We start from the raw sequence: 12,852 nt of genomic DNA, 5'->3' as shown, positions 1-12,852 counted from the left end.
AGCATATTATGTGTATTATAGATATGTATACTCTCGCTTTTTTTCACTAGGATTTTTTCCCCACAGGGTTTTTATCTTAGTAAGGTTTTAACAATGCACATTATCTACCAATAGACATCCAAGGGGAATGTAAGGAATATCTTATTAAATGGATGTCCATCAAGATCAAGATAAGTTTTGATACACTTTAAATTCTAATAGTGATTAGAAGTAGATCTTTACTCCATTTATACTTCTTATGCCTATAAATAGAGACTTTGGAAAAGCTTTATAAATATTCTAATTGATCAATAAAATACACTCTCTCTTTGCTTTCCTATTTTCTTTGTTATTTAATTTCATCTTTTTATTTTATAACATGTTTTATTTTTGTAAAAAATATCTTGATTTATTCATAGAATTTAAAAATATATAGAGATAAAATTAAAGTTAATTGTACTAGACATTTCTCAACTATGACCCTCATTTTCAATTAGTCTTTAAACTTCAAAACATTCTAATTACATTTCCAAACCATTGATGTTCAATGAATCAAGTCCTTTTGTTATTAAAATTATTAATTTAATCGTTAAATGACATGTCAAATCCTATATAGCTAACTTTAACATGAAAACTTTAAATAAATAGAATATTATTGTATAACTTTTAAAAATAAAGTGAAACTGGAAAAAGAATTGAACGATAAAACTTCTATAAAAGTTTTGAAGACCTCAAAACAAGGTTTTATAACATTCATTTTGCAATATTCATTTTTTATATTAATGATTTTAATAATGTAAGGACATAATTGATATAACCACGATAGTTTGATGATATAATTAGAATAGTTTAAAATTTAGAGACCAATTAAAAATGAGGGCATAGTTAAGGGATGTTTTGTGCAATTAACTCATAAAATTATATGATATTTTTTTTTAACATTAAAGGCAACAAAGTGGTAAAAGTACTATGAGACCCCTATATTAGGAGTCAAATTTCATTTTGCCCCTTTATTAAAAAAATGGGCAAATTAGTCCTTGTACGTTAGATTAAAGAGCAAATTAGTCCTTTCTAATAAAAATTTCATCTAAATCTACTGTTAAAAATTGACATTTTTGGCAGAATAACTAGACAGTTACAAGTGGCATACCAGTGTATCTCATTATGACATTTAGGGACTAATTTTTAACAGTTAAAATGAATGCAATTTTTAACAGAATGACTAATTTACTTTTTAGCCTAATATATAATGACTAACTTGTCCATTTTTTTAGCAGAGAGGCAAAATACAATCCAACTCTTCATATAAGGACCTCCATAATGCTTTTACCGCCACCAACTCATTAAACCGCATATAAAAGCTAGTATCTTCACCTTGGTACCAAGTGTTTTTCATACCCGTTTGAATGAATATACTTTTATTATGTTGGCAATTATTACATTCATAAGAGCTATTTTTTACAACATTTCGAATTTGGTATAAAATCAATTGTTTATATCTTATTTTTATTTTTATATCAAATTTTCATTCATAACATCAAATTTTAGTTAAGATATTATATCAATAAAATATTTAATTTATAAATATATTTAATCATATTTTCTAAATAAAATAATCTTTAATAAATAAAATTACATTTTCTAACCTTATTAAAGTTGTTATCTAAATCTCATTAACTAATATTATTAGTATGCTATAGATTTTAAATTTGAAAATCTAAAAGTTCAATTATGATCTAAATTTCAAATGTTAGTATAGGGTTTAAGAAATCGAGATCTATACAAATTGACTAAAAGATACGAAACGCTTTCATGAGTAACTAAGGAATCAGGAAATTATTTGTATAGGATACTTCCAACTTATGTATTTAACCTGTACTTTGGTTATTTTGTTTTGAACACTCGGGATTTAGTGTTTGATTATGGTATTTTTGAACTCTTCGAAAGTTGTACGTTTATAATGAATTTCTCTCATCCATGGATCTAAGCAATCAAGGCCAAAGCACGTTAAATATCATCTCTTGCATGCATGATCCATTTTATGTTTATTTCGTGTTGATTACGTCAAATATGTGTGATGGAGGGGCAATATTGAGCAAAGTTACATACAAGAACCGGAAGAAATGGCCTTGCATTATGAGGATTTTCCTGGAATAATCGAAGTCTCAAATTCTATCTTCACCATATATGAAGAGCTTGTCCTTATTCAATATTTACACTTTGTATAATTAATGTTGATGGTTGTTTTTTCCTTTGTAGGCTTTATATATGACAGCATTCTGCTTATTCTATAAGGTATTTTGTATGAAATTTATTCACATTTTACCAAGGGCACATGAGTTACAGAAGCAAATGGAGTAGATCCCTTTCAGATAGCAACTTGAGCTGCTGCTAGCCTTGCAATTGGAACCCTGTAAAGGCAATTTAATAAGGAATTTGATCCAGCTAATGTCACGGTCCATATATAACTTTTTGCATTTAAATTTGAGGAACCAATATGAGATTCATGGTTCCTCGCTGGATCTTAGTTTGGTTAGTTCATGCAGCCACCCTAGGGCATCGAATGAGTTCGAGTTTAAATTCTAGCATCTGTTATTCGTTCCCTTATCCGTAAGCTTGTGGTTTCTTTTGTAATAAGAAAAGGTACAAAATAAGAAGCTATCTAACCTGAATGGCGAACATGAAACGTAGTCCAATCCAGCTTCTGCAAAGAATGCTACAGAAGAAGGTTCCCCTCCATGCTCTCCACAAATTCCAACCTGTTCATCATCATCACATGTTGTAGTCAAGCATAAAAATTCCACCCATAGCCATGAAATTGTGATGATATACATGCATACACTGTGCCTACTAAAATGCAATTACTTGCCTTCAAACTAGGCCTAGCTTGGCGACCCTTTTCGGTGGCGATTTTGATGAGTTGGCCTACACCTTTCTGATCAAGTACCTGGCAAAGGATTCGATTGCTATTATGAAATCTTCTTTGATTTTGTAATTTCCATATTTCTTTCCTCGCAAAACTTATGAACACTGAAAAACTGTTTACAAACCTCAAATGGGTCATTTTGTAGAATGCCTTTGGACAAGTATATGGGGAGAAATTTGCCAACATCATCTCGACTATACCCAAATGTCATTTGTGTAAGATCGTTAGTCCCAAAGGAGAAGAATTCTGCTTCCTTTGCAATCTACCAACATCAAATGTCTAAATATCAGTCATAGTCATCATGATTCATACAGGAACAAAGGCAGATATGAGGAGATACTTTGTTTAGCATACCTCATCAGCAACTAAGGCAGCTCTGGGTATTTCAATCATTGTTCCCACCTTGTAGCTTAAGGAAGAACCCATCTCAGAGAATACTTTCTTTGCAGTACTCCGTATTAAACTGACTTGATGACCAAGTTCCTGCAACTTTAAATTGTCAATTTTCTGAAATGATTAAAACAAAAGTATTGAAGATATGGAAAACATCAAAAAGAAAGAAATTAGAGGCTCTCGTGCCTGGGGGGTTCCAACAAGGGGAACCATTATCTCAGGAAGAACTTTAACCCCTTGGTTGCTCATTGAGACAGCAGCTTGAAAGATGGCACGGGTCTGCATCTCAGTTAGTTCAGGATACGATATTCCCAGCCTGTCGGCAGAAGATCAAAATCCATATTGAAGATGATGAAAATGATTCATGTATATATATATGTATGTATATATCCAAGTTCAACCTAAGCTCCATCTGGAGGTATCTAAATATTTCAGAACCTATCGTTATGAAACAATATGTGTTGTCATAATCGAACTATAAGCATAGGGTCCATCACTTTTTAAATGATTAAGTTGTTGAAAAGGAATATTAACCTGCAGCCACGGAAACCAAGCATGGGATTCACTTCTGATAACTTTTCAATTCTTGAGAAAACTTCATCTTCAGTTGTGCCAGTCTCTGAAGTTAATTCACCTACAATCTGTTCTAAGTCTCCCTCTGGAAGAAACTCATGAAGTGGAGGATCTAACAATCGGATTGTTACAGGAAGGCCTGAAATTAAATAAAATTTACATTAGGCCAGGCAAATAGAAGACACCAATAAAATTTCAAGCAGGTTGGCATCACACTTGGTACTTTTATGCTACTAGGCATGTAAAGAAGATCATGAAAGTACCATCCATTGCTCGGAAAATTCCCTCAAAATCTGATCTCTGATAAGGAAGTAAGAGGTCAAGAGCTGCTTTCCTTTGTTCAGGTGCTACTGCCATTATCATCTTTCTGACAGCTTTTATTCTCTCATCTGAAGCAAAGAACTGAAAAGGATTTGAAGACAAGAGTCCTTAGAACTGAAAATGAACTCATGGAGCCCTTCGTACCATACAACGAATCATCAATTAGTATGGGATTTTTATTTATGTTGTGGACGATTAAATGATTTGCAAAGTCAAAGAGGTAATGAAAGACAAATCTCACATCATATGATGAAAGAAAAGTTACCATGTGTTCTGTCCTGCAAAGGCCGATCCCTTGGGCTCCATTATTTCTGGCTGTTAATGCATCTTCAGGTGTGTCAGCATTTGCCATTACCTTTCAGAAAAATTTTAAGGCTGAATCAGTCAAGAGACCTTTGAAATATATAACACAAATCCTCAACCAGCTAAAGGACATATAGAACCTTAAGGCGCCTAACTTGATCAGCCCAAGACATGAAGGTTTCTAGATCACCACTTAATGCTGGAGGAGAAAGTGGTTGTTTCCCGAGAATCACTTCACCAGTAGAGCCATTGAGTGAAAGCCATTCTCCTTCTTGGATTACTACGTCTCCAACTATGAGAACCTGCATTATAGATATAGTAACATGTATAGGGGATACCATTTCATGAAAAAAAAAGGCAATTTAGAGGAGGTAGAAGAATATAATTACCTTCTCAGCATCATTCACAATAATATCTGAACAGCCAGAAACGCAACACTTTCCCCATCCACGTGCTACAACTGCTGCATGAGATGTCATTCCACCCCTAGCTGTCAAAATTCCTGCAGCCGCATGCATACCTCCTACATCCTCTGGACTGGTTTCAGTCCTTACCTATAAGCATGTAAAATCATGAGTTCAGTTCCATAGATTATAGAGAAAGCAAAATAGCTGCATATTACATAGCTTTATCACTGATAGTGTATTAAAACATGGAAGATTTCGGTAGCTTAAACATCTAAATGGCTTGGCCCTCTAAACAGGTCTCATATATTTTTAGTGCTTATAGCAGAATGAGCAGAAAAATGTTATAAATGTACATAAAGATGGGCATACCAAGATAACACTCTTTCCTTGGGCATGCCACTCTTCAGCATCATCTGCCGTGAACACGATCTGCCCAACTGCTGCTCCAGGAGAAGCAGGTAAGCCCGTGGTGACCACATTGTCTTTGTAAGCAGATGGGTTCTCAAACTAATTAGACAAAATATAATGTTAACCTTTTCATCTTAGTATCTGTCAAATAGCTAAAACATATTGAAAACGATACATAATAATTGGGTGAATGCATAATACTACATCCATAAGTTTATATAGTCTCCTACGGGAGTTTATCAATGCCAAAGTGAAGAAGGTTCTATATGCCTTTGGATCCGTACTTCGAGATTGTTTTCAATATATATATATATAAAAAGACTAAGCAGATTTTTCAATTATATTTACTTCTACGGTATGCATACCTGTGGATGAAGAAGTTGGTCTAGATGTTGTGGTTCCACCATCTTAACTGCAGCACGTTTATCAACAAGCCCTTCATTAACCATGTCTACAGCAATCTTTATTGCACCTTTACCGGTACGCTTTCCAGATCGACATTGCAGCATCCATAATCTATTTTCTTGAACTGTGAATTCTATGTCCTGCATTTAGGAAAAAAGGGGTAATTTCCAAGAACTGATTCTTCTATGATAGGTTCAAGAGTGATCACAAAAGCTGGAACAACTGAAAACCAAGAAAGTTCTTAATATAGAAACATGAATGAGGGTATATCTAATGTGAAAGTGAAAACTTGTACCATCATATCTTTGTAATGTCGCTCAAGAATCTCACAGTTCTCAACAAGCTCTTTGTATGCTTCAGGCATGTAGCTTTTCATGGTGTCCAGATCTTCTGGTGTTCTAATTCCAGCAACAACATCCTCACCCTGTTCTGAGTGATCCATTAGTTACATTCATGATTTATCAAAAAAGTCTAATACTAATTATACGAATATGGTTAAAAATGAAGTTCTGCAGAGAGAGAAAATTTTGTACATGTTTACAACCTGAGCGTTTACAAGGAACTCCCCATACAGCTTATTTTCACCAGTGCTTGGATTTCTAGTGAATAAAACCCCAGTCCCTGAAGTATTTCCCATGTTACCAAACACCATTGTTTGAATGTTTACTGCTGTTCCCTTTAAACCAGTTATCTGATTGATGTTTCTATACTTATTGGCCCTTGGGCTGTCCCAGGAATCAAAAACTGCCTTAATAGACAAGAACAACTGCTTCTTTGGATCTGCAAATAAATATGCATCAAAGTTTGATCAGTTTCAAGTTTCTCAATCACATACAAAATTTGGGAACTTAGTTTTCCAGAATGCCAATGTGAACTCCACACTCTGTGTACTAAGTTGTTTAGATTCGAGTGTGAGTTCAGACACAGGCATGTTCAATTTCTCCTAAGTTTTCCCATATATACGGAGGGTCTGGATGTGCGTCGGACACTGTGTTGAACATAGTTACTATAAGGAAAATGATGAGTTGGAATAACATAGCTTGGGTATAACAAAATTACAATAAATGTTTGTGCAGTGGAAAAAATGGAGTGTTGCATTCCTCTACCTGAAGGAAAACTTTCACCCTTGGCTTCTAAGTAAACATTCTTGTACAGTTCGACGAGTTCTTTGAGATCAGATGCGGTTAAATCGGTGTCGAGTTTAGCTCCTTTTGCTTCCTTCATTGTCTCTAACTTTTCCTCAAACAATGAGTGCGGGATACCCATCACCTAAAATTACCAATAAAAGTAGTTTTTGACAAAACTTGGAACAATGAATAGAAATGACAAGATCATGCCATATTGCAATGAGAGGAAACTATCACAAATAGTTTAAAGAAAAGATTTCTGGAAGTTGAATGAGTTGCTGGATTTTCTTCTATTCAGACAAATTATTTCATTGAGTTTGGGCCAACAACCTAAATTGTGTCAAGCACATTGAACTAGAAACTCTTCTCTCAATGCACTTAATTCAGATATGCTTATGTAATGATTTCAAGTATCAAATTCATGAAGAAGAATCACTTACAACATCTCCAAACATATCAAGGAAACGCCGGTAAGAGTCATAAGCAAAACGGTCGCCACTTTTTGCAGCCAAACCAGCAACCACTTCATCATTCAGTCCAAGGTTAAGGACAGTGTCCATCATACCAGGCATTGAAATCTAGATATATGGAACAAAATATCAGTGTACAAGCAAGCATAATGGCCTGTATGATTTATGTTCATTGCCCACAATTAGAAATAAGCCTTCCAGAACCAATCAGATCATTGCATAAATTAAGCTTCTGAATTCCTTACCGCGGCACCGGAACGAACTGAGAGGAGCAGTGGCTTGGCAGGGTCACCAAGGGTGGCACCCATGTCCTCTTCCACGCTCTTCAACCCTTCCAGTATCTCCTCCCACAAGTCTTCTGGTAGCTTTCTCCCATTCTGCTGATACTCCTGGCATGCTTCTGTTGATATGGTAATTCCAGGTGGAACTGATAGCCCAATGCTGGACATCTCTGCCAAGTTTGCCCCTTTTCCACCCAACTAGATAAACAACAAAAACCCATTCATTAACCTGTCTAAAAACTTGCAAGCCATTCATAATAACGCATTGAAAAAAGTAAAGAGACTAGAATTCGAATCCACTGTGAAATTTTATTGAACATTAGCCATGCTAAACCAAAACAGTGTTCCAAACTATTGCCAATTTTAAGCTCTATTCTAGCTTTAAAATTTCAGTGCCATGGCATGCCAGGATTTTGTTGTATAGAACTAAGAAATAGAATTCTTACCAGAGACTTCATGCCCTTATGGCCTTCACTCCTTCCTTTGCCAAATGTAAATACTCTCTGTGAAGATAAGTAAGAAGTCAATACAAGCTGCGAGTCTTTATGGGACTCAAGATGAGTGTCAAATACGAGTATATATGGAACATAAGCCATTGTAACAAGCAAAGTTACAGGAATCCAACTTCTGGTTTTCATGGAATTAACAACATTGAAAAGGCATTGTGATGTTGAAGGACCCCAGGAGACAGCAAGCAACAGCTTAAACAAAAAGACCATGCTACCAACTATTTACTTCCTAGCTTTAAGTATCAAGTCTATAAATTCATCAATCAGTCTATTATAATATTTTTCAGTGTTATGATTAACGCATAGATCATGCTACCAAATCATGAAGAATATTAAATAAATCTAAACCACATTATGATATTGTAAATTGCAAGATAATCAAGTCACATAGTATGCATGAAAGAAAACATGACATGACATAGAAAAAGCAAGAATACTATATAAATATACTAACATGTAAAATATTATATAAATATAAAATAACTTAAACATGACTATATATATAAACGCCACAAGAATACATGAATTGCCCATGGGATCATGTTAACCCAAAGACCAAAACCTCTGCTTTGGATATATAATGGGCCTATTGATAGTTCAATCCAAGAATCCAACCCAAAACATTGCAGTTTGTAAAGAGATATACCAAGAACCAAAACAGTTCACCAATTAACATACCTCAAGTTTGTTAACCCAATCATGACCCCAAACTCCTAATTTAGACACATGTGAATATGAAAGGCGAAAATAATTGGAATATAATACAATATGACAATTTTGAAAACTTACATTAGGGTAAAAGTGTTATGGAAGTTATTATATTAAAGCCAGATTGTATTTTTTCTTTTTACTAAAAGAATAAAAATTAGTCCATGTATATTAAATCGAAAATAAAAATTTTATTCATTTTATGGTTAAAAGTTGATTTTTTTATGAAGATGAGGTACACATGACGTGCCAAGTTTTCAATAGTAGAAATAAATGAAATTTTCAATAAAAAACTGGTTTACTCCTTTATCTAACATACATAGATTAGTGAATGGACAAAATGTAATTTAATTATTAATATAAGAGTTTTTATGGTATTTTTACCGACAAATTATTCAGTTACTTAAAATTAATACGAAATTATGCCTTAAATATAACTACAATACGAGAACAGAAGGATCAGGCAGAAATGAATTTATATGGACTCTGATCACTGAAAAACAAATATAAAAGGTAGACCTTTTTCATGGTTGGTGTTGGATCAGAGAGAGGGGAAAGTATGGCTTCAGCCCGAGTGTCGAGCCGCCTCTGTCTTGAACTCCACATGTTCTTTCCATTCCCATGGAACAAACAACAACCGCAATAACATTCTTGCATCATATGACGACTGGTAATTACTCCAACACTACCAAAACTTGGCTTCATCACCCCCAAAAATGAACGTTTTTTAACTTTAAAAACATCAAGTCTATGATTTCCATCCAAATAGCTTCCTTCCCATAGCCTCTGCTTATATACATCTGGTGTTGGTCTTATAACTATTCCTTTCATCGCTGCTGATGACATTTCTTTTGTTTTTCAAACAACCTGCTTAATCAACAAAAAAAAGTACTTTAAAATTAAGAAAAATAAACCAATTATAATCAAATTAAAAAAGAAGTACCTGAGCTTGGGAAAAGTGGCAGTTATTGATTTTTTTTCTTTTTGAAGCTTCGAGGCTGAGAAATGGAGTGAGGTGATGATGGAGAAAAGAAAATGGCGGTTGTTGTGTTATGGGATTTTATTTTATTTTATTTTTGTTGTGATAATTTATTCATTTTTATGTGAGGAAAAAAATTGGAATTATTGAAAAAAAAAAGGTTTGATGAATGACATGAGTGGATGGGATTACGGTTATAGCGCTAAGTCATGGGGCTAACGGAACTTTAAATTGTTGGAATTACCTTAAATGCCCTCCCTTGAATCATTTTCCAACACGTGGACCATAGTCGTTGAAGTGGCGCCCAGCTATTGGTTGCTTATGTTGAACTATTTATTCTCTTTTTTTTTGTAAAAATACTATTTATTTATTTATTTTGTGCTCCATTACAAATTTACAAGTCCTTTTCCTTCTTCTTTTTCCCCTTTTTTTAAGAATTTCAATGTTCATGGCACACAAATTAATAAAAATCCCATCCAACCAAAAAAGAAAAAAAATAATTTCATTATCAATTTAATTATATTTTATATTATATTATATTATATTATATTATATTATATCCTTAATACATAATTTGATATCTAAGTTTGGCACTTTTATGTGATACTAGTTTAATTTTTAGTTCAATGTGGTACATATATTTGATAATAGTTATATATTTTGGTAATTGAATGTAACAATGTTAATTTTTTTAGTGTTAATAATATTAGCAATTAATTTTCATTCAATAAACTCTAAAACCGAAATTAAATACTATAAAGTTAACACCGTTACCTTTAGATACCAAAATATATAACTTTTGTCAAATACAAATATTAGATTAGATAAAAATAATAACACATGTACCACATTAGAAAAAAGTGTCAAACTCGAGTATCAAAATTTTATATTATATTATATAATATAACTAAAAATAATTAGCGTAACATATTTATAAAATTGATATAAAAATCAAATGTGACTTTGGTTAAAATAGTAAAAACTATGGTGTCTTGGATTTAAATGCATTTTTTTAAATTTATCAAAATATAAAATATATAAATACTGTCAAAATAATATTTGTCAGTTTATAAAAGAAATGAACTTTTGATAATTTCACGATTGAGTTGGGACTTAGTTGATGAGTGACACCAACTAAGTCAAACTTTTAATAATAGTATATAAAAATAAATAGATTTAAAGGTCCATCCAATTTGATATTGCTCATTAATTGGATCTCAACTCAATTATGAAGTATTTATATTATTTTCATATTTTATATAAAATCTATAAAATGCAAAACATTTAAACCTAAAACTTGAATTTAATGAGTTGAGTCAAATTTTGAACAAATATATGACCATTTGGTTTAAGTTGACTTAATGATAAATTTGTTCAAAACGGATGAAATAATACTAGATTATAACACACTCATGACGTGAGCAAAAAAATTATGTAACAAATATATTTATTTAAATTTCATACAAAATTAAATTATGCTTTGGTTGAAATGGTAAAGTTAAATATTTAAATTTTATTGTATAACGGGTTTCACATTATGCTATTATTGGGTTTTATTTATTTATAAAATATAAAAAGAAAAAGAACCCTCATAATCATATAACTTACTTTGTATATAAATGAGTATTTTAGTAATTTTCCAACTTAATTGGTGCTCGATTGACTCATAACACCAACTCAACTAAAGACTTAATATAAGTATAGATATATTTGAATCGATATTAATATTAAGTGTTATTTGAAAAAAACTAAAAAATAAGTATTGATTTTTTCTATTATAAAGTTTATATTTTAAAATTAAATATTAAGTACTAAATATTTATGATGAAGGATAAAGGAAGGAGGAAGGAGTTGTGTAATGCTAAAACCTTAGATCTGATGTCAAGCATTACTTAAAATAATACAGGTTTTTGTCACTATACAAGTGACTCAATTGATAAAATAAATCAATAACTTAAATATCTCAAATTTTTAATAAAAATAAATTATTTCGAATATAATTATTTTTGCATTAACATATAAGTAACTCTCTGCTTACTTTATTCAGTATTTTCTGAAAAGTAATTATTAAATAAAATTTAATAAAATGGTCAAAAACACATTAAAATTTTTAAATATTAAAAATTTCTTTTTCAATGCAGTGAAAATATCCAAATTACTTTATCAAACACATCTTAGTAATCAAAATATTCATTTTCAATTCAATATATCTTGAGAATTTGTTAGCCAAATTTGTGTTAACCTAATGTGGACTAGAAAAGAAAATACTAGAGGTTGCAAAAGTTGTAAAAGAAAACTGGTAATAGTATAATAAGTAAAGGTATAATAATTTTTTTGGCCCTCCAACTTTATAAAAAAATTCATTTTAATCCTTCATTTTTTTTACTTTTTTTAACCATTAAAATTGTATTGTTTGTCAAATCACCCCAAAATGAATAGAAAAGTTCATGTTTGTTAACTTTGCTGATGTGGCATACACGTGGGCTGCCACATTAACAATTAATTAATTTTTAAAATTTTTTTATATTTTTCAATAATATTTAATTTTAAAATTAATTAATTGCTGATGTGGCAATCACATGGCAATTCATGTGTATTTGAATTTAAGATGATTTGACAAATAACGCAAATTCAAGGGATAAAAAGGATGAAAAATTAAATGAAATACTAAAATGATTTTTTTGTAAAGTTAAAGTGTCAAATATGTTATTATGCCGTTAAAAACATAAGGTTGTAGTTCGTTCTGTTTGGCGTTTCTCTCGCCGTATTCATTGGAGAATAAAAAAGCATGGCATCCCATGTATGAGGAACTGCAAATCTCTCTATTTGTGGCATTGCATCAATTATATTGTTAGGATCTTTCTCGAAATTTCTTTTGTATTGGACCACAATGTTATATTAAAAAATAATTTTTTTTAAAACAACATGATGAACATATAGATATATAATATTTTTTGAGATAATATCATATTTGGTACTTGAATTTTAGCAAATATTCTAATGTGGTACCTAAACTTTTAAAAAGTTGATTTTGGTATTTGAACTTTAACATCATTACAAATG

At 31.7% G+C, this 12,852-nt stretch overlaps 1 protein-coding gene across 2 annotated transcripts; it reads right to left on the bottom strand.

Annotated features, from left to right (window-relative positions):
* Window positions 1-2,133: 2,133 nt before the first annotated feature.
* LOC105777958 (pyruvate, phosphate dikinase, chloroplastic) lies at window positions 2,134-9,916 on the bottom strand. 2 transcript variants are annotated; one of them, XM_012601494.2, is made up of 21 exons: window positions 9,754-9,916; window positions 9,330-9,677; window positions 8,040-8,096; window positions 7,558-7,791; window positions 7,283-7,420; window positions 6,822-6,984; window positions 6,260-6,495; window positions 6,011-6,139; window positions 5,676-5,855; window positions 5,272-5,409; window positions 4,885-5,049; window positions 4,636-4,797; window positions 4,458-4,547; window positions 4,135-4,273; window positions 3,833-4,010; window positions 3,485-3,614; window positions 3,260-3,388; window positions 3,030-3,167; window positions 2,849-2,926; window positions 2,647-2,738; window positions 2,134-2,390 (listed from the first exon to the last, which is right to left on the bottom strand). In XM_012601494.2, the coding sequence occupies exons 2-21, from the start codon at window positions 9,654-9,656 to the stop codon at window positions 2,348-2,350; spliced, it is 2,946 nt and encodes a 981-aa protein (XP_012456948.1). In that variant the 5' UTR covers window positions 9,657-9,677; window positions 9,754-9,916; the 3' UTR covers window positions 2,134-2,347. The 2 variants fall into 2 exon arrangements, with proteins under 2 accessions (XP_012456948.1, XP_052478632.1); XM_052622672.1 differs by having other exon boundaries at window positions 9,330-9,680; window positions 9,754-9,887.
* Window positions 9,917-12,852: the final 2,936 nt, after the last annotated feature.

Source organism: Gossypium raimondii, chromosome 10 (genome assembly GCF_025698545.1).
Source record: "Gossypium raimondii isolate GPD5lz chromosome 10, ASM2569854v1, whole genome shotgun sequence".
In the NCBI taxonomy this organism is placed as follows: domain Eukaryota; kingdom Viridiplantae; phylum Streptophyta; class Magnoliopsida; order Malvales; family Malvaceae; genus Gossypium; species Gossypium raimondii.
The sequence above is the reverse complement of the archived record's forward strand: the minus strand, read 5'-3'. Positions and strand labels throughout refer to the sequence as shown.

Bases quoted from the DNA above. Each gene is read 5' to 3' on its own strand.
- LOC105777958 (XM_012601494.2), bottom strand. From the start codon at position 9,656: ATGTCATCAGCAGCGATGAAAGGAATAGTTATAAGACCAACACCAGAT. The intron at 6,985-7,282 runs GTAAGTGATTCT...TGGTAATTTTAG, and splicing joins TTGATATGTTTGGAGATGTT to GTGATGGGTATCCCGCACTC. The intron at 3,389-3,484 runs GCACGAGAGCCT...TTAAAGTTGCAG, and splicing joins CCCTTGTTGGAACCCCCCAG to GAACTTGGTCATCAAGTCAG.